The 24,390-nt window shown below is 44.7% G+C and overlaps 1 protein-coding gene across 1 annotated transcript in view; it reads left to right on the top strand.

Moving 5' to 3' along the window:
- The window catches only part of LOC311226892 (claudin domain-containing protein 1-like), a 52,271-nt gene that overhangs the window by 5,710 nt on the left and 22,171 nt on the right, over nucleotides 1-24,390 (top strand). The window contains exon 2 of the mRNA XM_084312350.1: nucleotides 14,582-14,921. Within this exon, the coding sequence (XP_084168476.1) occupies nucleotides 14,615-14,921 (307 nt within the window). The 5' untranslated portion in view covers nucleotides 14,582-14,614. The remainder of the gene's footprint in view (nucleotides 1-14,581; nucleotides 14,922-24,390) is intronic.

Below are 24,390 nucleotides of genomic sequence, written 5' to 3'. Positions count from 1 at the left end.
TCTGGACCATTCTATGATAATCGTCTTTTACTGGAATATTCCAGAACGTTGATATTTGTCGGCCTATTTATGAATCGTTTTCAAATAAACGCTAGATGATCAATATTATACGTGCACGCACGCACATTCGAGCCGCACACGGATAATCGCTGTGTTCATTTCCTCTTGGATTTTTACAGTGAAACCGATAGAGCCCATTTCACAAAACAGCTTATATCTTCATCAAAATGAGTCTGATTATCCTAACACTGATAACATAGATTCCTTACCTGACATCAGATGGTATCCAACTGGTATATTCCAATTCCTGATCACCATTCGAAGAAATCGATAAGTGTATGGATCCAACGTGATACAGTAGTACACATGATTCCGCGGGGCTCAGAGGATCCAGAATGAACTGTGGTAACCCCGGCTAGATCAGTGGACTGGAAAATGTGGAGTACAGGATTTTTTCCCCCATCCATTTTCATTGAGTCCATTCCAAAATCCCTTATGTCATCTGGGAGACGATAGGGGGCGCTTTTTTCCACATCTGATCGCCGGCGGCACTCGGGTATACTAGGGTAGGCTCGCGTGATGCAATATGATTTCAGATCGCTAAAGAAAAAAAGAAAAAAAATCTGAGAAATCTCGTGAGTGGCATAGAAAGTGTTAATTACACTCATTGTTGGTACCTGGTGATTTGATTTGATGATTAATTTGATTTTGATTTAGTACATACAATTTATACAAAAGTATAAAAACAAGGGGTACAAGGATAACATGTGAAAGTCTGTCGACTTGTTTCCAACATGGTCCCAAGAAGAATACAATAAATCACAAAGAAAGAGTTAAGAAGATAAGATAGATACAACAAGTAGATAAAATAGACAACACAATTTTCTGAAAGAGCCTCATTACAGCATGTCATGTTCCTGTTCTTCAAGAGTGGTGGCCAAGCACCCTCTGCAACCTATTGTTGCAGATGTCGCTTCACACCCCTTTTGAAGACAGCAATAGTGGGGGAGTTTTGGATGGCCCTGGGCAGAGAGTTCCACAGCCGGCAGGCTGTAGACAGAAAGCCATTCTGTGAATAGGAACCCTTTCTAGGCTCATAAACTGAGAGCTGTCCAGACCGTAACTGTCGTCCGTGGACCTGGCCACGCAGGACAATGCGAGAACATAAATATCTGGGGGCAGATCCATTTAACATTTTATACATATGTCCCAGTTTCAGAAAGGAGACCCTCTGCTCCACAGGGAGCCATCCCACCTCATTGAAGTGACATGGCTCAATATGGGTTCGAGGTGGCAGATTTAGGACCAATCGTATGGTCTTATTTTGGCTGGTTTGTAGCCTGTGTTTACTTGCCACTGTAACACCACTATACCAGTACGTACATGCATAATCATATTGGCTGAGGATCACGCAGTTGGCAAGCAATTTCATAGTTTCCAGTGATAAGAACCTCTTTTTTCTGTGCAAAAATGTCACCCTTGTGTTAACTTTTTTGATCACCTTCAGGGCCATTGTTTTCCCTGAGAGTGTTTGGTCGAGGTCTGCACCTAGGTATTTAACACAGTCTCTAGACTCGACACTGAAGCCATTACAGCTGATCTCAAGTCGGGAACATTCCTTTAATTTATGTTTTGAGCTGAATAGAATTGACTCAGTTTTTCCAAGGTAAATCGATAATCTGTTGTCAACTAACCATTTGTGAAGGCTTTCCAGCTCCCTACTGAGACCGGCTTGAATTTCTGCCATGTCGTCTCCAGACACCAGAAGTGCTGAGTCGTCAGCATACAGTAGGAGTCTGCAGGATACTGCAGACACCATGTCATTAACATATAGTGAAAAGAGCAATGGAGCAAGGATGCTGCCTTGCGGCACCCCACTTGTTATTTCATTATATGAAGATGCGACACCATTTATGTTCACAACCTGGGTCCTCCCAGTCAAGTACGACCTGAACCATCTCACCGACCCATCGTCCATCCCACAGGCTTTGAGCTTCTCAAGCAGGATCTAATGGTCAACAGTATCAAACGCTTTCTGCAGGTCAATCAGAACCATGCCAGTTAGTTTGCCACAGTCCATCTGGGTTCGAATATGGTCAGTGAGATCAATCAGGAAAGCATCCGTAGAATACCCAGGGCAAAAGCCAGACTGGAATTGATAAAGGAGATCTGTCTGTTTAAGAAAATCTGATATTTGATTAAATATGACCTTCTCAAGAACTTTGGAGATGACGCTGAGAATAGAAACTGGACGATAGTTTCCCTCATTTGTCCTATATCCTTTTTTGTGTAGTGGAACCACTCTGGCACATTTGAAGTCGTCGGGTACGATACCCTGTTTCAGTGATAGGTTGATGATATGTGTTAGAGGTTCACTAATCTGGTTTGCTCCGTCTTTGATAAACCTCACTGGTAAGCCGTCTATTCCAGTAGCTTTGTCCTTGCCTAGGGTATTGATAATTTTTTCTACCAGAGCCATGTCCACTAGTTGTAATTTGAAGGAATCCTGTGCAACCTTATCTGAATAATAATTAAATACATGACTACTACCAAACTGTCCAGTGGGTTCGGGTAACTTCTTCACAAGTGTTGATGCCACTGTAGTGAAAAAATCATTGAATTTTTGGGCCACCCTTGCACTGTCAAAGCAAATTTCATTATCAATATCCAACCCAATCTTTGAAGAAGCTGAACAATTGTTTCTAATGGGAGCCCCCAGATTTTTTAGAGTTTGCCAAAGTTCTTTGGGGGAGTTTTTCACTTCTTGGAATTTTGTTTTGTAGTATTCTGTTTTGGCCTTTTTTACCAGGCTGGTTACTCTATTTCGCATGTGTCGATACTCATGGAATAGAGCGCTATCGCCGCATTTTCTAAATGTTGCCAGAATTTTGTCTCTTAACCGAATTTGTTCTAAGATGTCTGAATCCATCCAGGGTTTGGAACATTGTTTGACTCTGACAAGCCTGATGGGACATACTTTGTCTAAAACCGATAGAAATATTTCTTTAAAAATTATCCAAGCTTCCTGAGCTTTGTCGCACTCTGTAACCTGACTCCAGTCTTCAGACTGCAATAGTTGTTGGAAATGTTCCAGGTTGTACTTTTTCATTGACCTGATCCTAACCGTGCTGTGTTTGCCTATCTGGCTGTAACAGATCTTTCTTGTGCAGTATGTGACAAAATGGTCACTGATTCCTAAAGGTAGCACCCCAGATTTTTTCTTTGTCAGATGACAAGATCAGGTCAATGATAGATCTGCTAGTCTTAGTAATTCTGGTAAAATTATCAATCAATTGTGTAAAATCTAAAACTGAGCAAAAATTCATAAAATCTGCACGTAGACCATTGTTTAAATGACTAGTTGGATGGACATTACAGTTAAAATCACCAGTGACAATAACCTCTTGATCTAGAAAACGGTCTGCATTTGCACAGGACTTCTCGAGAAGATGAACAAAATTTGAGCATTTCGGGGGTCGATAGCAACAACCGACCAGAATAGGTTGTGATTTTGGTAACAGTATATCAATCCAGACTGTTTCTAAGTCATCTCTATGTAAATCATGCCTGGGGTTGAATGCAATATCGGCACGTATGTAGAGGCAGACCCCACCTCCTTCCCTATTTCGGTCATTCCTAGTCACAACAAATCCAGGTATTATAATTTCATTGTCCGGTACACTATCATCAAGCCAACTTTCAGTTATTGCAATCACAGATGCCTTTATTTGCACTTCAGGTAGTTTTGGTATCAGGCTGCGTGCATTCAGATGAATGATATGCAAACCCTTTTTGTTAAAGTGTTCAAAAGGATCATTTTGGGTTGTTGAGGATGGTGAGACCTGGCCTGGACTTGTAGGTCTATTGGAGGCTGAACAGTCCTCTGTGAACAGATTATCCTTAAAAAATGAATCACTGAACATGGGTAGTGTACACAGATTGCAAAACCACTTAAGATATGATTTAGCTAAGTGGTTGTATTCTTTCACAGACATATTGATACATTTTGGGTGATACCAGTTATTGCAGTCATCACAGCATATACCTCTTTGTTTTGTTTGGATGTGCTTGTAACATGACCCACAAGTATCAATTGAAGGACCAGGGTTTGTTTGGATATCCCCACTTAAAACTAGGATCACAAACAGGCATTGCTGAACTGGATCAGTGGAGTATTTGCTTAGTTTAACTTTTCGACCTGTAGGAAAGCATCTAGTATGTATACTGTCAAGGTATAACAGAGTAAGCATTCTGCTGGTTACAATGGGCTGATAGTTTAACTGATAGTTTAGCACAGATGATTCAGTTTGCCATGTTTTTTCCTCCAGTTGGCTTGGATTACTGTGGTTTTCTGGAGAAAATGACATTCTACCTAATAGGACTAGAATCACAGTGATCAAACGCCTAGGGCCTAGTACAGCCATTTTGGTAGTGAGAGTACACTTTTCTAGCGGCAAATATGCAAAGAGGTCCCTTGTAGCAGGCAAAACACTATTTACAAATTACAAACAAAGATGAAGGAAAAGTAGAGTGTATAGCCTGGAGCTGGCCTGGTGGTGGTAGCTGGTAGGCTGGGGCTGGCCTGGTGGCTGGTAGCTGGTAGGCTGGGGCTGGCCTGGTGGTGATGGCTCGGTGGTGGTGATGGCTCGTTAATATCCCTTCATATATTCTCCCCTGTGTCACACAAACCCTGTCAGTCGATCACCAAACTGTCCATGTGTAAGCCTTGTCGCTCCTTGTCACGGAGGATAAGTACGTTCACTATGTGTCTGAGTCGCTGTGTCACTTTGATTGCCGAATTAATTTGTTATTGAAAGTTTATATTATCGCGTGTATATGCAGCACCAGGCACGTGCACACATAGAGCCCAAGGGGTGCTTGAGCACCTGCCTTTTTGAGCCTCATAAAAAAGTGCCATTAAAAAAATATATATATATATATATATATATATATATTTTTACCGTTACGCATATAGACTGCCCTTCCAACTGAAAGATGTCAGGATAGAATCAAAATATTAGGTAAAGAGAGAGAGATGCCCCATATTCCATTGCAGTTTACACAGCCTCCTCAGCGTGCCTCTCCACGGACCTATATATTTTATGCATAGCGTGGGTGGTGATGATGATGATGATAGAAACCGCTGTGGCCCATACAGTTGAATGCTGGTATTACACTCATTGAGGGACACGAAGAAGTAAAGTCCGATGGGATTTGGGAATCTCAAATACAAATCGGGATTGGAATAAAAAATGCATTTATATTAAACAATACAGAATATACAGCACTTCTTGGGGTCTGTAGGGTAAGCACTTATTCCCTCCCCCCTGAACATTCATGGAGATGTATGGGCCTTTTAAGTCAGTGATAAAAGTGTCTTTCAAGGATAAGTGAGCTCCTGCACTGATTATTATAGTTAGAAAAGGGCCCTTAAAAATCGGGCTTGTGCGCTACGCGTGCTCGGTTAAAACACACACAGGTATAGTGCTCTTTTCAGCCTTTGAGCACCTGCCCCTCGAAAGTCCTGTGCACGTCCCTGTGCAGCAGCGTCGTTTGACGTGTTTACCATTTAGCGTGTTTTGGAGACCTTGCTTTCTCCCCTTTATTTTCCCCGGGTTATTGTGTAGATTACTTTATGTATTGTGAGAATTATTTAACGTGTTTTGGAGACGGAGATTTCTCCCCTTTTGTTTATCCGCCATCATATGCGTGTTCATTTATCTACTCAAATAAAAGAGTAGTCCTTTGTTTTAAAACCTACACCTGCCTGGTGTCTTCTCTGTTCTGCACTGCACCTGGGTCCAACACACCTACCAAACCGTAACACAGGTGTATAGTAGGTATAGAGAAGGATTAGATGCAGGTGTATAGTAGGTATATAGAAGGATTAGATGCAGGTGTATAGTAGGCAGGGCCGGCAGGGAGAAATGCGAGGCCCTGTGTGAGATTTAAACGCGAGGCCCCCCCCCCCCCCCCCCCAACATATTCTTAAATAATAGCACTGCCCGAGGCTGGGCATGATACAGTCAACATATAGCAAGAGACAGAGCGAGAGAGAGCTCCCGTTCTACAGTCAATATACAGTGTACAGAGAGAGAGAGAGAGAGAGAGAGAGAGAGAGAGAGACACACATTGGAAAGAAATTGAAATGCTATTTGGCCCTAAACAGAGAGTACACAGTGGCAGAATACCTGAGCACTGTGACTGAAGATCCTTGACTAGGTACAGACTCAGCGAGCACAGCCTAGCCATCGAGAAAGGCCGCCATAGGCAGACTGTGTGTGTTAGAAAGAGAGAGAGAGAGAGAGAGAGAGAGAGAGAGAGAGAGAGAGAGAGAGAGAGAGAGAGAGAGAGAGAGAGAGAGAGAGCATGTGTGTTTGTCGTGTGTGTGTGTGTGTGTGTTAGAGAGAGAGCATGTATGAGAGAGATAAGCAAAGATGAGCCCCTAAAGGATATTCAACTTTTAATGGAAGAACAAAACAGAAGGAAAAGATAACTTCACAAAGGCAACATGAATATACATAGATCCAAAAGGACAAAGATCAACACTTAAATCCAAAGAGAAGAGGGTCTATACCAGAGAAAACAAAGTAGCAAGGACTCGGAGCCAATGGCCAACATCAGCTAAATAGGCTAGCCAGGTACTGACACCAGGCCACACACAGCTTTGGCCAACGGCCCAACGCTACCCAAGCTACGCAAACGACCAAGACAATTCACACACAGCACATGTCGTATCTCCAAATGTTGTGAAGTAACATATGTTTTGCCTGGAAAAAAACATCGTTATTAACAAAACATTCGGGAGGGGAAGGAAGGAAGAGTGGCATCTTACCTGCACCAAGGAACGCAGGGCGAAAGGCCGCAACACAGGTCTCCACGTTGACGAAAGGCCTCTCGCTGGCGGGACAAAAAGAAGCTATGGCCGGAGCCTTGTCATGGTGCAGGCCCGACTACATCTTCTGTCAAAGATGATGTCGTAGTCAGAGTGCCAGAACCCCCTGCTATTCTCACGGCTAATGTCAATGGTCGTAGCACAAGCTAACTCTAGGCTAACTGATAGCATCAAACTAACGTTCCCAGCCGAGCGCAGCCGGCAGCTAACATCGTAGCTAAACAGCTAACTGGCTAACAGTTAGCTCAACCCGGCTATCGCTAACCATTAGCTAACGCAGAAGCAAGCTATGCGGCTACCACTGAAAAACTGTACAACGTGAGAAAAGCAATACAGGTGCTGACACCAGGCCACACACCGTTAGCTACTAGTACTACAACAGCTAGTCGGCCAGTTTGGCTCCAGAGAGAGAGAGAGAGAGAGAGAGAGAGAGAGAGAGAGAGAGAGAGATATCCACGGCGGGAATAGAATAGAGTGCATTAAAAACTCACCAAACGTCCAAGAGGATGGAGACAACCGCGTGGAGTTGACGAAGTTCATCTGCCGAACGACCATCCTCTTCATCTTGGCATAACAATGCTGCACGCGCTGTCTCTAGGTTAGCTAACGCTAGTTAGCCTTTAGCTAAGCTAGCTACTAGCCGACATCATCATGGCTATATCCCGACTGAACCACACTTAATATTATAATGTAGCTAAAGCTAACTAGCTGTCCCTGTCTTTAGCCGGGATGGCTAGCCTGACTGAACTGTCTAACATGCAACAACTTTCATCTTCAGTCCATCTGCCGAACGATGTCCTCTTCATCTTGGCTGGCATAACCTCCAATGCTGCACGCGCGAAATAGTCAGACGCTAGTGATGGGTCGGTCATGAGCGACTCGTTCATAAGAGCCGATTCATTGCCGTGAGCGTGAGTCGAATCGCTCACGTCTGGCAATGAGTCGGTTCACACCCCCCCCCCACCCCCCGGCACGCACACAGACACACACAATGAACTCAACAGACGCTACCTTACCTGTAACCCCTCCCCTCATTGAAACCAATTCTGCTGCCTGCAGAGCCTCAGAGCCAGGAACGTGTCTAATGTGAAATATATAAGCATATAAGCAAAACTAGATTTTAGGTATGTGATGAAAAAGGGCCTCGCGGGAAGGGGGGCCTCGCAAAAAAAAAAAAAAAAAAAAAAAAAAAATTGTGCGAGGCCCCCCTTCCCGCAAGGCCCTGTGCGACCGCACTGCTCGCACACCCCCTGAGGCGGCCCTGATAGTAGGTATATAGAAGGATTAGATGCAGGTGTATAGTAGGTATATAGAAGGATTAGATGCAGGTGTATAGTAGGTGGTATATAGAAGGATTAGATGCAGGTGTATTAGTAGGTATATAGAAGGATTAGATGCAGGTGTATAGTAGGTATATAGAAGGATTAGATGCAGGTGTATTAGTAGGTATATAGAAGGATTAGATGCAGGTGTATAGTAGGTATATAGAAGGATTAGATGCAGGTATATAGTAGGTGGTATATAGAAGGATTAGATGCAGGTGTATTAGTAGGTATATAGAAGGATTAGATGCAGGTGTATAGTAGGTATATAGAAGGATTAGATGCAGGTGTATAGTAGGTATATAGAAGGATTAGATGCAGGTATATAGTAGGTATATAGAAGGATTAGATGCAGGTATATAGTAGGTATATGGAAGGATTAGATGCAGGTGTATAGTAGGTATATAGAAGGATTAGATGCAGGTATATAGTAGGTATGTAACGGTTGGTACAACGTCACCTCAAACTTCGATGCCCCGAGTGGGAGTTGAACCCCGGTCTCCCACACCGCGGGCAGCAACACAGACCGCTATACCAAGAGGTGAATTCACTTCTAAGTACTGGGTCTATGCGTCTTTTGAGGATGTGAGAGTGAGTTTAACCCATAGCACCGCTACTCACCCCAGCCCTTCTTGACTGCACTACCATCCGTTACAGGTATATAGAAGGATTAGATGCAGGTGTATAGTAGGTATATAGAAGGATTAGATGCAGGTGTATAGTAGGTCTATAGAAGGATTAGATGCAGGTGTATAGTAGCTATATAGAAGGATTAGATGCAGGTGTATAGTAGGTCTATAGAAGGATTAGATGGAGGTGTATAGTAGGTCTATAGAAGGATTAGATGGAGGTGTATAGTAGCTATATAGAAGGATTAGATGCAGGTGTATAGTAGGTCTATAGAAGGATTAGATGCAGGTGTATAGTAGCTATATAGAAGGATTATATGCAGGTGTATAGTAGGTATATAGAAGGATTAGATGCAGGTGTATAGTAGGTCTATAGAAGGATTAGATGCAGGTGTATAGTAAGTATATAGAAGGATTAGATGCAGATGTATAGTAAGTATATAGAAGGATTATATACTGCCCCTTTACCATACTTTGCCATACTGCCCCTTTACCATACTTTACCATACTGTCCCATTACCATACTTTACTATACTGTCCCATTACCATACTTTACCATACTGCACCTTTACCATACTTTGCCATACTGCCCCTTTACCATACTTTACCATACTGTCCCATTACCATACTTTACTATACTGTCCCATTACCATACTTTACCATACTGCCCCTTTACCATACTTTACTATACTGACCCTTTACCATACTTTACTATACTGTCCCATTACCATACTTTACTATACTGTCCCATTACCATACTTTACTATACTGTCCCTTTACCATACTTTACTATACTGTCCCTTTACCATACTTTACTATACTGTCCCTTTACCATACTTTACCATACTGCGCCTTTACCATACTTTACTATACTGACCCTTTACCATACTTTACTATACTGACCCTTTACCATACTTTACCATACTGCCCCTTTACCATACTTTACCATACTGGCCCTTTACCATACTTTACTATACTGACCCTTTACCATACTGACCCTTTACCATACTTTACCATACTGACCCTTTACCATACTTTACCATCAGGGGAGGAAATTAGGCCACTTTACTCGCCAAATGCGAGTATTTTTTACGTTTGGCGAGTGATTCATGAAGACCACTCGCCAGTCTGGCGAGTATACAAAAAAAAAAAACATTCTGCAATCACTGCACTGGCAAACGGTGCGCGTCTTCTGAGTGATCGCTTTAGTTGACAGTGCCACGAGAGCACTGCACAAGACCACCCGCGGACATATAATGTTTAATAAAAGTTTGCGCAGTACTGGCCAACCCGCGAACATATAATGATAAAAGTCCTGCGTTACTAGGCTAGCCATCAGGAGCACTCTCAAACGGATAACGTTAAACACAGCAGAAGATGGAAAACAGACAGACTGACCAACGGGGAACTGCATCCAACCCTAGTACAACCCTCGAGTATAAGTTACTAAGGACACATTTAAATCACAGAGGTGTAATGTTAGTCTACTGGAAATGTATACAGTGGTTAGCTTCTAGTTTTAGCGATAGCTGCTTGCTAGCTAACGTTAGCCCTGTGTGCTCAAAGCAGCCAGCTAGGTGTATCTGTTATGACTATAATGTTTCCAAAAAAGCACCGGACTACGACGTAAGGTTAGACATTTTATTTCATGCTCAAAAGCCCCTGGCTTGCACATCGCAGTCACGAAAGGGGCTAGCTAAGCTCAACCAGTGCACTGTGTACAACAGCACACCAACCCAACTGACGTTACCACAACACTTGACGGTACTGTCGTAAGACCACCGTGCTGTCTTAAAGGCACAGTGTGCCTACCCAGATGCATACACAACATTGACGAGGCTTGACAACCGAGGTTCAAAGTTAACTTGATTGATTGAAAACTTTATTAACAGATTGCAGAATGGGTACAATACAGTAAGGCATTTTCAATTCATCATAACATATGACATACAGATAGACTACTGCTACATCTATATATTTCACATCTATCTATACACTTCACAACATACTTCGGTTTTTTTCTTTCACTGCCCAACCCAGTCCAACCCAGCATCTTTCACTGCCCAGTTCAGCCCAACCCAGTCCAGAATAGATACCTCTTTCATGTTAATATGTTTTATGCTAATATTGTGAAGAGTAGAGATTAATGTTTTATGCTAATACATATTTTAAAGAGTAGAGACACGGTGTGATTATTTTACTATGATTGAAAATCTATTTAGACGAAGACATACAAAGAAGTATTTATCACAATTAGCGATTTTTTTTGTCTGGTAAAAAATCTGTTTGGCTGGTAAAAAAAATCAGATACTCGCCAGTTGGCTGGTAAGCCAAAAAGTTAGTTTCCTCCCCTGTTTACCATACTGCCCCTTTACCATACTTTACTATACTGACCCTTTACCATACTTTACCATACTGCCCCTTTACCATACTTTACTATACTTTCCCTTTACCATACTTTACCATACTGCCCCTTTACCATACTGACCAACATATCATTGCGGAATGGTGCTTTAAGTGACAAGAAGATTCTTCTGACAAATAGTAAGTAAAGTGCTGTATATATCAATGACACTATAATATAACACAGTACAAACATGGTATAGAAAGCAATATAAATGTTACAAATATAACAACAAGTAGGATTAAGAAATAAGAAATATATATAGAAAAAATACACAACATAAAACAGGGGTGTGAGATCAGACTACCCAGGCTAAAGGGCTCAGTTTAAAGGCTAAATAGGGTAAACAGGTGGGTTTTAGCCAGGAATTAAAGGCAGACAGGCACCTTGTGTTTTATCTGGTTAAATAAATGTATAATAATAACCTTACAATGGAGGTTTTAACCCCTGAAAATGATTTTGAATCCCAAAACACAATAATGACTTGGTTGGGGGGAGGGGAAGCAAATGATAGGCTACAACACAAGTAGAGTTATATTATGAGTATGAATCCCTACCCACATTCAAAACCGCTCTTAAAGAGCACCTACGGGAGGCTGCAATTCGAAACTGGCCACCATAAATGCCCAAACCCCCCACCACCTCCTAATAGACAGTCTCCTCCCCACCGCATGTATATATTCCCTCCCCGCCGTATGTATATTTCTCTCCCACCCACCCACCCCCTCCAAATGTACAGTCTCCACCCCACCATATGTATTTTTCTCTCCCACCCACCCACCCCCTCCTAATGTACAGTCCCCTCCCCATATGTATATACTCTGTCAGGATCTAGGGGTAACAGTACTGTATATTTGAATACCGTTTATGTCACAAATGTATCAGTACTAAATACCATTATGTCCCTATGCCATAAATGTCATGTATGTTGTGTATGTCATAAATGTCTATATGAATTGAAAATGGGGGACCCTGATGTAAACAAGACAAATGTCTTTCTCAGGTCTGCATCCCCTTAACACTTTCAGTGCCACTCACGAGATTTCTCTGGTTTTTTTATAGGTGGTTGCATGCCACTCACGAGATTTCTCTGAATAATTTTTTTTTTTTTTTGCGATCTGAAAAATGATTGCATCACCCGAGCCTACCCGAGTATAGCCGAGGGGCGCCGGCGATCACTGTGGAAAAAAGCGCCCCCTGTCGTCTCCCAGATGACATAAGTGATTTTGGAATGGACTCAATGAAAATGAATGGGGAAAAAAATCCGGTACTCCACATTTTCCAGTTCACTGATCCAGCCGGGGTTACTAGAGTTCATTCTGGAGCCTCAGATCCCCGCGGATCATGGAGTTCTACTGTATCGCGTTGGATCCATACACGTATCGATTTTTTCGAATGGTGATCAGGAATTGGAATATACCAGTTGGATACCATCTGATGTCAGGTAAGGACTCTATGTTATCAGTGGTAGGATAATCGGAGTAAGTTTGATGAAGTTATAAGCTGTTTTGTGAAATGTCTTCTTTCGGTTTCACTGTAAAAGTCTGTGAGGAAATCAACGGAGCGATTATCAGTGCGCGGCCGTAATGTGCGTGCGTGCACGTATAATATTGATCATCTAGCGTTTATTTGAAAACGATTCATAAAAAGGCCGACGAATATCAACGTTGTGGAATATTCCACTAAAAGACGATTTTCATAGAATGCTCCAGAATGAGCTGTTTTTTATATCAAAACGGGGGCTTTTCTAACTGCTCTGAAACGGCAACGACGCGATAAAAAAACAATCTGCCTTCACAGCACTGACTGGAAAATAGTCTTTGATAATGCGATGGGCAGATTAGACACATAGCCATAATTTAAAACATAGATTAGGCGATATTAACGTTAACATTGGCGCCGATGGTGGCATTCAAGCGGTAAAACGGAAAACCAGGCGTGGCGCTGAAAGTGTTAACAATTGTGTGTATTGTACCCATTCTGCAATCTGTTAAATAAAGTTTTCATTCATTCATTCATTCATTCATTCATTCATTCATTCATTCATTCATTCATTCATTCATCATGACTAGTACAGCCATATAATTATACGAAGAGAACTACAAAACCCAGCATCCTTACCCCGCTGCCTCACCAGACCGGAAAAGGAAAACGCATGGATTTGTGTTTATTAAAGGGGAACTATTTTACTATTTCTTTCACTATTTGGGCACTTTTACACAATTCCTGTGAGTTTATGGAACACCTCTGTAATTATATATTTTTTTTAATTCATTGTTTTGTATTTCTAATCAAGTCCTCAAAAACAGCATTTTTCTACCTGAAGATCTTAAGCTGTTTTGAGGCTGGGCTCCTAAACCACTGTGTGGCCTGCGCCGCCGCCTGAACATTATCATGCAGCGGTGTCTCTCTGACATCACAAATCATCACATTTTCAGATGACTCAGTTCAGTGAGGGTGAATATTGTGAGAGGAGAATTGGAAGAATGCGCCAATATGAGAATTAGAGACATAGACCATATTAATATAAGTCCACATAGCTAGGAAACAATGCTACACACTGAAAAAGGCCATTTATAAGATAGTTCCCCTTTAAATCAGATCACCGTCCTCGGTGTCGCCGTTATACAGTAATTACAGTTACTTACATCAGACCCGACATTGGTTCGAATCGGTACCGGATGACGTGGTTACAGTGAATTACTTGTGTTTGTGTTGTTGTTGTTGGGGAGGAGGAGGAGCCGCATACTCTCCCGTCGCATCGTCGGACCAGAGCCACCATCTGACGAGAGAGAGAGAGAGAAGAGAGAGAGAAGAGACAGAGAGAGAGAGAGAGGGGGAGAGAGAGAGAGAGAGAGAGAGAGAGAGAGAGAGAGAGAGAGAGAGAGAGAGAGAGAGAGAGAGAGAGAGAGAGAGAGAGAGAGAGGAGAGAGAGAGAGAGAGAGAGAGAGAGAGAGAGAGAGAGAGAGAGAGAGAGAGAGAGAGAGAGAGAGAGAGAGAGAGAGAGAGAGAGAGAGAGAGAGAGAGAGAGAAGTGGGACCAGGCAGGGGACAGATGGCGTGTCCTGCACCGATATTACCGCAGGGGGCGACACTAGGCCTGCAGGTTGCCTGCAGGTTGCATGATGCGAGATATTGCATGATGCACCGCTGAGAAGTCTGCACGGATCTTGAGGACGCACTGCGCGTCTCGGGGTGATATTGGAGATAAACGACCCGCATCACTTGAGACCCCCTCCCCTCCCGCTGTGACCGGATCGGTGTGTCGCCGCGTTGCAGAGAGTCGGTGCTTTGCATTAATAAAACCTATAATCCCTTCTTTCTTCCCTGAGCCTCTCTTGAGTCTGTAGTAAACAACAACAGCGATGGTCGAGCACCGCTCCGCCACGGCGCTGGTGATCGGCTGCGTGCTGAGCGCGCTGGCCTCGGTGTACCTGTGCGCGGCGCTGGGCACGGCGCACTGGTACCGCTACTGCAGCCCCCCCGCGGTGCGCGGCCAGGCCAACGGGTCCGAGCTGCGGGCGCTGCGCGACGAGTTCCTGGACGCCGGGGAGGAGTTCGACGAGAAGACGGTCAGCGACACGGTGTTCCGCCTCAACGGCTCCATGGGGCTCTGGTGGCGATGCGTCGTGGTGCCGGCGGACAGCCACTGGTCCCGGGAGCCAGGCCCAGGTTGGTACTCAAGGCTAGTTTAACATGTCTCAACAAAGGCGCATGTTTGTATTAATTAATGATTGTGCCATTATTGTTATCAAATGTAATAATTGCGAATGATTTTCTGTAATGAGTTATTGAGTTGTATGCAGTGGTGCAGTGCTGGTATAACGAGGTATAACGGCGTTTTACCTCGGTCACTGAGGCTGAAGTACGCGCAATCGCGCACGGATATGTTCCCGCGTGTACGCGCAGTCACGCACACAAAAATCCGCTGTTCCCATTCGTTGTAACTAAGTATCGGCTCGGCCCGCGGCCACCGTTTTTACATAACAAAAGCACAGGTAGAGTAGGCTGACCAAACGTCCTCTTTTGCCCGGACATGTCCTCTTTTCACGCCCTGTCCGGGGGGGGGATTTATTAATTCATCCCTGGTGGAAACAAGACGAAAGTCTTTCTCTGGTCTGCATCCCCTTAACAATTGTATGTATTGAGATGTACTGTACTGTACCCATTCTGCAATCTGTTAATAAACTTTTCAATCAATCAATCAAATCGAAATGTCCGGGGTTTCACTGTTTTTCAGTTTCAGTTTCAGTTTCACGGCCCTTTGCAAGCATCTGAAGGCTCGGGGCTGCATTTTTCGCCGAACATATAAATTACAGAATAAAGCGCTATTCGTTGCCGTTCGAATGCCATCTGGATCGCCAAAATCCGTGCCTCGGTTCTCGAGTTACATGCCGATATGTCAGGCATGCGACTTTTTACATGGCATTATCCAACCGGACTCCCGGAAAAGCATGCAGCTGCAGAGCCGCAGAGCCAGCGGCGCTCTCTGGGCCGCGCGCTGACGGCCGCGCTGTGAGGCAATAGTATCCAGCTGCAGGACGAGAGCATCAACACTCTCAGGACCGCAACACTTTAAGGACCCACACTTTAAGGACCCTCGCTTCCATTGGCTGATTTGGGTCACATGACCGTCCCACCCAATGGCTGAATTGGAGTATTGCACTGCGGGATTGATTGATTGATTGATTGATTGATTGATTGAAAACTTTATTAACAGATTGCAGAATGGGTACAGTACAGCTAAATACATACAATTGTTAAGGGGATGCAGACCAGAGAAAGACTTTCGTCTTGTTTACATCAGGGTCCCCCATTTTCAATTCATCATAACATATATGACATACACGACATACAGATAGACAGTACTGCTACATCTATACATTTATGACATATACCAGATTTGCAAATACATTACTGTTTGTGATACAAAAGTTTCATACGCTGCTACCTTTTTCAGCTTCTCTATTTCAAGGCAAAAAAAAAAAAAAAAGCTGTGCCAAAAAAAACTGTGCATGTGCGCGTTGACCTACTGTCAATTTGCCACTGCACCACTGGTTGTATGTGTATGTATCAAGCATCCTTGACTTTCAGGGACAACGATGTAAATAAGTCATTCGCTTTTTCGTTCCTATCCTTGACTAAAGCAAATATGTGATGTAATGATCTGTATATGTTTTGTTGTCTAAATAAATACCTAGTACCTACCTACCTACCTACCAGTTAGGGTGCCCACCTGTCCCGCCTTCCGCTCGATAATGGGACGTTTGTCCCGTGTCCTGCTCCAACAGAACAATGTCCCGAAATTCAAAGATCATGTTAAAAACAATAATAATAATAATTATTATTTAATTTTTTTTTTAAATGTTGTTATTTAATGCCTGCTCCAATTAACACTTTGAGCGCTGTAATATCCTAGGGATATCTGTGTAGCCCATAGCCTACCACAGCACAGCAATGATGCGTGCGTGATGACGTGTTACGTATTCCAGTCATCCGATATGCAGACGCTGTTCTTTGGGTTGTCATTGCTGCCCGGGACGTGATAATAAACGGTAACCCAATAAGCAGTCGCCCGATTCCATCATTCCCTATAGACACTAAGAGTGACGTTTAGCGGAATATTACATGGTGCCAGAAGCTGGGTCTTGTTCGAACCCATGCCAAGAAAGAAAAAGAGAAAGAAAGACAATATGGAGGCTGCAGCAGTACCAATGCCGACGATGCATTGGGAATCCTCAAACCTACCTGACGCATGGAAAAAATTCCGCCAGCACGTCGAGCTAATGTTTAGCGGACCGTTCAACGGCAAGACAGAGGAAATCAAATGCAGTTACCTCCTATTATGGATCGGGGAAAAGGGAAGAGACATCTTCAACACCTGGCAGTTGTCCGACGACGACAGGAAGGAGCTTAAAAGCTACTACGACAAATATGAAGAGTACGTTATGCCAAAGGCTAATCCCATATTTGCAAGGTACAAATTTCAAGAGAAGGTCCAGGGGCCTAGCGAAAGTGTTGACCAGTTTGTTACAGAACTAAGACTGCTCGTGAATGACTGTAACTACCCCAATAGTGAGGAGATGGTTAGAGATAGAATTGTTTTCGCTACAAACTCTGTAAGGGTCCGGGAGAAGCTATTGAGCCACGGGGCAGCGCTAACGTTCGAGAAGGCCATGGACATAGCACGCTCCCACGAGCTAGCCCAGGTACAGATGAAGCTAATGATTAGCCCAGGGGCTAACGCTAGCCAGGACGTGCACGCGGTCGGCAAGAAGCCGTACGGGGCACGTACACAGCGCCCAGCCATGGACAAATACAGAAGCAACAGAGAAGACTCGACAGATAACACATGTAGGAACTGTGGAAGAGAGCGCCACACGGAGTCAGAAGACTGCCCAGCTAAAGGTCGCAAATGCAATAAATGCCAGAAATTCAACCATTTTGCAAACGTGTGCAGAAGCCGCACGGACGTGCACGGCAAGAGGAAGGACGTGCACGAGGTATCAGAGAAATGTGCATGTGCGCAACAGGATGACGAATGGTTTGTGGACTCCATCGTAACGGAGCATGCAGATACGAAGCGGGAACAGGCGTTCGCTGAGTTGGAGGTTGGTAAAGTCAACAAGCACAAAATAAAGTTTAAAATTGACACTGGTGCACAAGCGAACGTAATGCCAACAGCAACCTTCCACCAGATGTACGGTAAAGTGACACTAGGCCCACCATCCAGCCGACTCTCAGGATATGGTGGCCATGCTCTCAAGGTAGAGGGGTCATGCAAACTCACATGCAAGCATAAAGAAAATGTGCAAATGTTGGATTTTGATGTTGTGACCACTAATTCCCCCCCTGTATTGAGTTTAAGAGCATGCCTAGATCTGAACTTAGTAAAAATGATACACATTGTTGATGCACAGGTAGAGGACCCTGTTAACATCAGGCAGGAGTTTCCAGATGTGTTTCAGGGCATCGGGTTATTCCCAGGGGAATGCAGTATCAGCATAGACCCAGCGGCTACGCCAGTCATATACCCCCCCAGGCGCATCCCATACGCTCTCCGTGGGCGTCTCAAAGAGGAACTGGACAACATGGAGAAGTCAAACGTCATAAAGAAGGTGACAGAACCCACAGAATGGGTCAGCGCCCTCGTCGTTGTGGAAAGACGCGACGGTAGGCTACGAGTGTGTTTGGACCCCCGAGACCTCAACAGGGCGATCCAGAGACCACACTACCCGCTCCCAACATTGGACGACATAACCCCAAGGCTCGCCGGAGCAAAGTACTTCAGTGTACTCGACGCAAGATCGGGCTACTGGGCGATCAAACTGACTGAACAATCATCAAAGTTAACTACTTTCAACGCGGTGCACGGAAGGTACAGGTTCCTACGGCTCCCATTTGGGATCATCTCAGCGCAGGATGAGTTCCAGAGGCGGATCGATGACACATATGAAGGACTGTCGGGTGTGTCCGCCATCGTGGACGACGTGTTGGTCTACGGCCACACCAGAGCCGAGCATGATGCCAACCTGCGCGCCATGCTACAAAGGACAAGGGAAAGAGGGGTGAAACTCAACCCAGACAAGAGTGTCATCTGTGTGACCGAGGTAAGCTACTTCGGTCACAGACTGACACAGGAAGGCATTCGACCAGACCCAGACAAGGTCAAAGCGATCAGGGAGATGGAGCCGCCAAAGAACAAGGCTGAGCTGGAAACGATCTTAGGAATGGTCACATACCTCTCAAAGTTCGCTCCAGGACTGTCCGACGTGAACGCGCCACTGCGCCAACTCGTGAAGGAAAGCAGTGAATTCCAGTGGGACCCTGTGCACGACCAAGCGTTCCAACAGATGAAAGAGCTCATAACCCGTGAGCCGGGCCCCGTCCTCACATACTTCGACCACACCAAACCTGTGAGACTCCAGGTCGACGCCTCAAAAAGCTGACTAGGCGCAGTCTTACTGCAGGACGGTAAGCCAGTCGCGTACGCATCTAAAGCTCTGAACAAGACCGAAGAGAACTATGCGCAAATAGAAAAGGAACTGTACGCTGTCCTTTTCGGATGCAAGAGGTTCCACCAGTACCTGTATGGTCGACAGGTAGTGGTAGAGTCAGACCACAAGCCACTCGAGGCGATTCTCAGAAAATCCCTCGCCGCTGCGCCGCCGCGTTTGCAACGCATGATACTGCAGCTCCAAAGGTATGACATCGTCATTATGCACCGCCCAGGGAAAGACATTCCAGTGGCGGACACCCTGTCGCCTGAGACACGAAAGATGTGTCCACCCAGTGTTGCCGACTACTGGAACCACAGGGACGAGATCACAGTGATGGACGACGTCCTCTTTAAGGGTGAGAAGATTATCGTGCCACACACGCTGAGACAGGACATGCTAACACGCATACACATAGGCCACAAGGGTATAGAAAAGTCTATCACCTACCACGACCGCACACTAAGTGAGGGTATGGACACACAAGTACACACAGTCCTGAGCACCCTGCCTGTGAGCGACAACAAAATGACTGAGATCAAAGCAGCCACCGCCCAAGACCAACAGCTCATCACCCTAAGACAGATCTGCGAGTCAGGATGGCCTGAGACACGAAAGATGTGTCCACCCAGTGTTGCCGACTACTGGAACCACAGGGACGAGATCACAGTGATGGACGACGTCCTCTTTAAGGGTGAGAAGATTATCGTGCCACACACGCTGAGACAGGACATGCTAACACGCATACACATAGGCCACAAGGGTATAGAAAAGTCTATCACCTACCACGACCGCACACTAAGTGAGGGTATGGACACACAAGTACACACAGTCCTGAGCACCCTGCCTGTGAGCGACAACAAAATGACTGAGATCAAAGCAGCCACCGCCCAAGACCAACAGCTCATCACCCTAAGACAGATCTGCGAGTCAGGATGGCCTGAGACACGAAAGATGTGTCCACCCAGTGTTGCCGACTACTGGAACCACAGGGACGAGATCACAGTGATGGACGACGTCCTCTTTAAGGGTGAGAAGATTATCGTGCCACACACGCTGAGACAGGACATGCTAACACGCATACACATAGGCCACAAGGGTATAGAAAAGTCTATCACCTACCACGACCGCACACTAAGTGAGGGTATGGACACACAAGTACACACAGTCCTGAGCACCCTGCCTGTGAGCGACAACAAAATGACTGAGATCAAAGCAGCCACCGCCCAAGACCAACAGCTCATCACCCTAAGACAGATCTGCGAGTCAGGATGGCCTGAGACACGAAAGATGTGTCCACCCAGTGTTGCCGACTACTGGAACCACAGGGACGAGATCACAGTGATGGACGACGTCCTCTTTAAGGGTGAGAAGATTATCGTGCCACACACGCTGAGACAGGACATGCTAACACGCATACACATAGGCCACAAGGGTATAGAAAAGTCTATCACCTACCACGACCGCACACTAAGTGAGGGTATGGACACACAAGTACACACAGTCCTGAGCACCCTGCCTGTGAGCGACAACAAAATGACTGAGATCAAAGCAGCCACCGCCCAAGACCAACAGCTCATCACCCTAAGACAGATCTGCGAGTCAGGATGGCCTGAGACACGAAAGATGTGTCCACCCAGTGTTGCCGACTACTGGAACCACAGGGACGAGATCACAGTGATGGACGACGTCCTCTTTAAGGGTGAGAAGATTATCGTGCCACACACGCTGAGACAGGACATGCTAACACGCATACACATAGGCCACAAGGGTATAGAAAAGTCTAAAGAGAGGGCGAGGGATGTGCTATTTTGGCCTGGAATGGGTAGACAAATAGAGGAAATGGTAGGCTCATGCAGCACATGTCAACAGTATCGTAGCTCCAACCCCAAAGAGCCAATGATATCTCATCAGATACCTGACCGACCATGGCAGACTGTCGCCACAGACCTCTTTACATTACATGGAGAGGACTACATAGTCACAGTAGACTATTATAGCAGGTACATTGAGGTAGACAAACTACGCAGCACCACTACATCAGCCGTAGTGCGAATGCTCAAAGCCCAGTTCGCAAGGCTAGGCATACCAGAAACCGTAGTCAGTGATAACGGCCCATGCTATAGCTCCAGTGAATTTAAGACATTCGCACAGGACTGGGACTTTAGACATGTAACTAGCAGCCCTACTTACGCCCAGAGCAATGGCCTCGCAGAGAAGGGAGTCCAGATTGCAAAGTCACTGTTAGAGAAGGCTAGAGTAGACAACAAGGACCCATACTTGAGTCTGTTAGAATATAGAAATACACCAGTTGACAACCTCAAGTCACCCGCACAACTGCTCATGAGCAGACGCCTACGCTCTATCCTCCCCACCACCAGTCAGCAGCTACGACCACAGGTTGTAAACCAGAGCACAGTGCGCGCCAAGAGAGAACTATGCCAACAAAGACAGAAATATTACTATGATCGGACAGCAAGACCGTTGCCGACTCTGCAGGACGGAGAGGCCGTCCGTTTCCAACAGAATAATGGACAATGGAAGCCCGCCACTGTCATTCAACCAGCAGGCGCTGAAAGGTCTTACCACGTTCGTACTGATGAAGGCCAGGAATACAGGCGCAACAGACGTCACCTGTTACAGACAAAAGAGACTGACCAAGGTACCCACCGAACAATGGCACAGGAGGCCAACACCCAGCCCCAGCAGCCGGAGATGGCATCACCGGAATGTCCACCACCTGAAGGTCCAGATGAACATTCTAAGTGCATCACTACCAGATCTGGTCGCATCGTTAAGCCAAGAGTAAAGCTTGACATTTAAGATCCTAAGACCCTACTCAGTGGACCCTGAATCATTACGGCCACGTGAAAGTGAAATGCATGTATAAAAAAAAAAAAAAAAAAAAGAGAGGGGAGGAAATATTGTAATTACTGTAATTATCATAATAATTGACATGTCTTGAGACCGTTTTCTACTTATATTGTTTAAGTATACCGTTTCTGCCTATATTGTTTGAATATAAATAATGGTCCACAGGTGTGTGAATATAGAACAAACGATACCGTATATTCTAAAGTAATGTTTTCAGGATTCTAGGTTGCCACCGTGAGTTTCATCTTAGGAAGGGAGATGTAATATCCTAGGGATATCTGTGTAGCCCATAGCCTACCACAGCACAGCAATGATGCGTGCGTGATGACGTGTTACGTATTCCAGTCATCCGATATGCAGACGCTAGGCCTGCCGCGATAAGCAATAAATCGATTAATTGCTGCGATAATTAAAATGAATGCAATGATTTTGACGGGCGCGATTAATTGCTATTTGCGCGTTTGTTTTAATGAGGCGGAACCAGTGCCGCTTGTCAGTCACTGTCCGTGTTGGGAGGCGGGTCGCTGACGTTACTAGAGTACAGCACGGGAGCCCCGTGGGGCAACGCCACAGCTTAACTACATTTCTCAATAGTGTGGCTCCTTTTAACCAAGTAGCATTATTTGTAGTGTAACGTTAGCTATTTTTAGACCCAAGTAGTTACTCGCTACTGCCCGGAGAAACTGGACTGCTAAATAAAGATGAAAGATAGAGCTTTGATTCTCATTCCATGCTAACAACATTAGCTAACAAACGAAATACAACGTATAGCATAGCTACAAGTACAACACAGAATAACGTTAATACAATTACATGCATCATTGTTTACAATGAACGGGTGGGGCTGGTCAAAGGACTGGACACGGGGACAAGTTAAACATGAATTAATTTATTATAACACTCCGGTATTTTCGAGTCGTGCTGCAGTGCCTACGCACCACAGCTATTCTATTATATACTGCTTTGACGCTTCCTCCTCATCGTTGATTGCCTGTAGTAGCTGCATCTAACGTTAGTAGCTAACGTTAAAACTAACCTAAAGTTAGTTGTTCACCAACAATCTCAACATTTGTTATTAGCTCAAAAACAACCGGACGAGACATGTTGTCGGCTCATATGTTCTGCTTAGGATAATCGCAACAATACTTCCGGTCCGGTCGGTGGGCTTCAAAATAAAAGTCTAAAACCGGAAAAGACGGAGCGGTGGGCTTCAAAATAAAAGTTTTGGGAAATAAATTTCTCAAAAAAAATTCTCTAACCGGTCGCAATAATATCGCTTATCGCGATATTTTCGGGGGCAATTAATCGCCCAGCAAAATGTGTTATCGTGGCAGGCCTAGCAGACGCTGTTCTTTGGGTTGTCATTGCTGCCCGGGACGTGATAATAAACGGTAACCCAATAAGCAGTCGCCCGATTCCATCATTCCCTATAGACACTAAGAGTGACGTTTAGCGGAATATTACAAGCGCCACGCCTGGTTTTCCGTTTTACCGGCTGAATGCCACCATCGGCGCCAATGTTAAAGTTAATATCGCCTAATCTATGTTTTAAATTATGGCTATGTGTCTAATCTGCCCATCGCATTATCAAAGACTATTTTCCAGTCAGTGCTGTCAAGGCAGATTGTTTTTTTATCGCGTTGTTTCCGTTTCAGAGCAGTTAGAAAAGCCCCCGTTTTGATATAAAAAACAGCTCATTCTGGAGCATTCTATGAAAATCGTCTTTTAGTGGAATATTCCACAACGTTGATATTCGTCTGCCTTTTTATGAATCGTTTTCAAATAAACGCTAGATGATCAATATTATACGTGCACGCAAGCACATTACGGCCGCGCACAGATAATCGCTCCGTTGATTTCCTCACAGAGTTTTACAGTGAAACCGAAAGAAGACATTTCACAAAACAGCTTATAACTTCATCAAACTTACTCTGATTATCCTAACACTGATAACATAGAGTCCTTACCTGACATCAGATGGTATCCAACTGGTATATTCCAATTCCTGATCACCATTCGAAAAAATCGATACGTGTATGGATCCAACACGATACTGTAGATCTCCATGACAGGGTTTCCGTTAGAAAAAATTGTTGCCGGTCTCCGTGACCTGCAAGATTTCAATCTACCGGACAAATGAGATTAATTCCGGTCATAGTTTATTGAGTTTTAAAACAATTGATAGGCAGGCTATATAAAGAATGTCATCCTCAAGGCATGTAGATTTATAATATTATTACTTAAAACTAGGCTACTTTTGCGTATACAGT

This window comes from Notolepis coatsorum, assembly GCF_963971535.1.
Source record: "Notolepis coatsorum genome assembly, chromosome: 4".
Lineage (NCBI taxonomy): Eukaryota > Metazoa > Chordata > Actinopteri > Aulopiformes > Paralepididae > Notolepis > Notolepis coatsorum.
The sequence above is the reverse complement of the archived record's forward strand: the minus strand, read 5'-3'. Positions and strand labels throughout refer to the sequence as shown.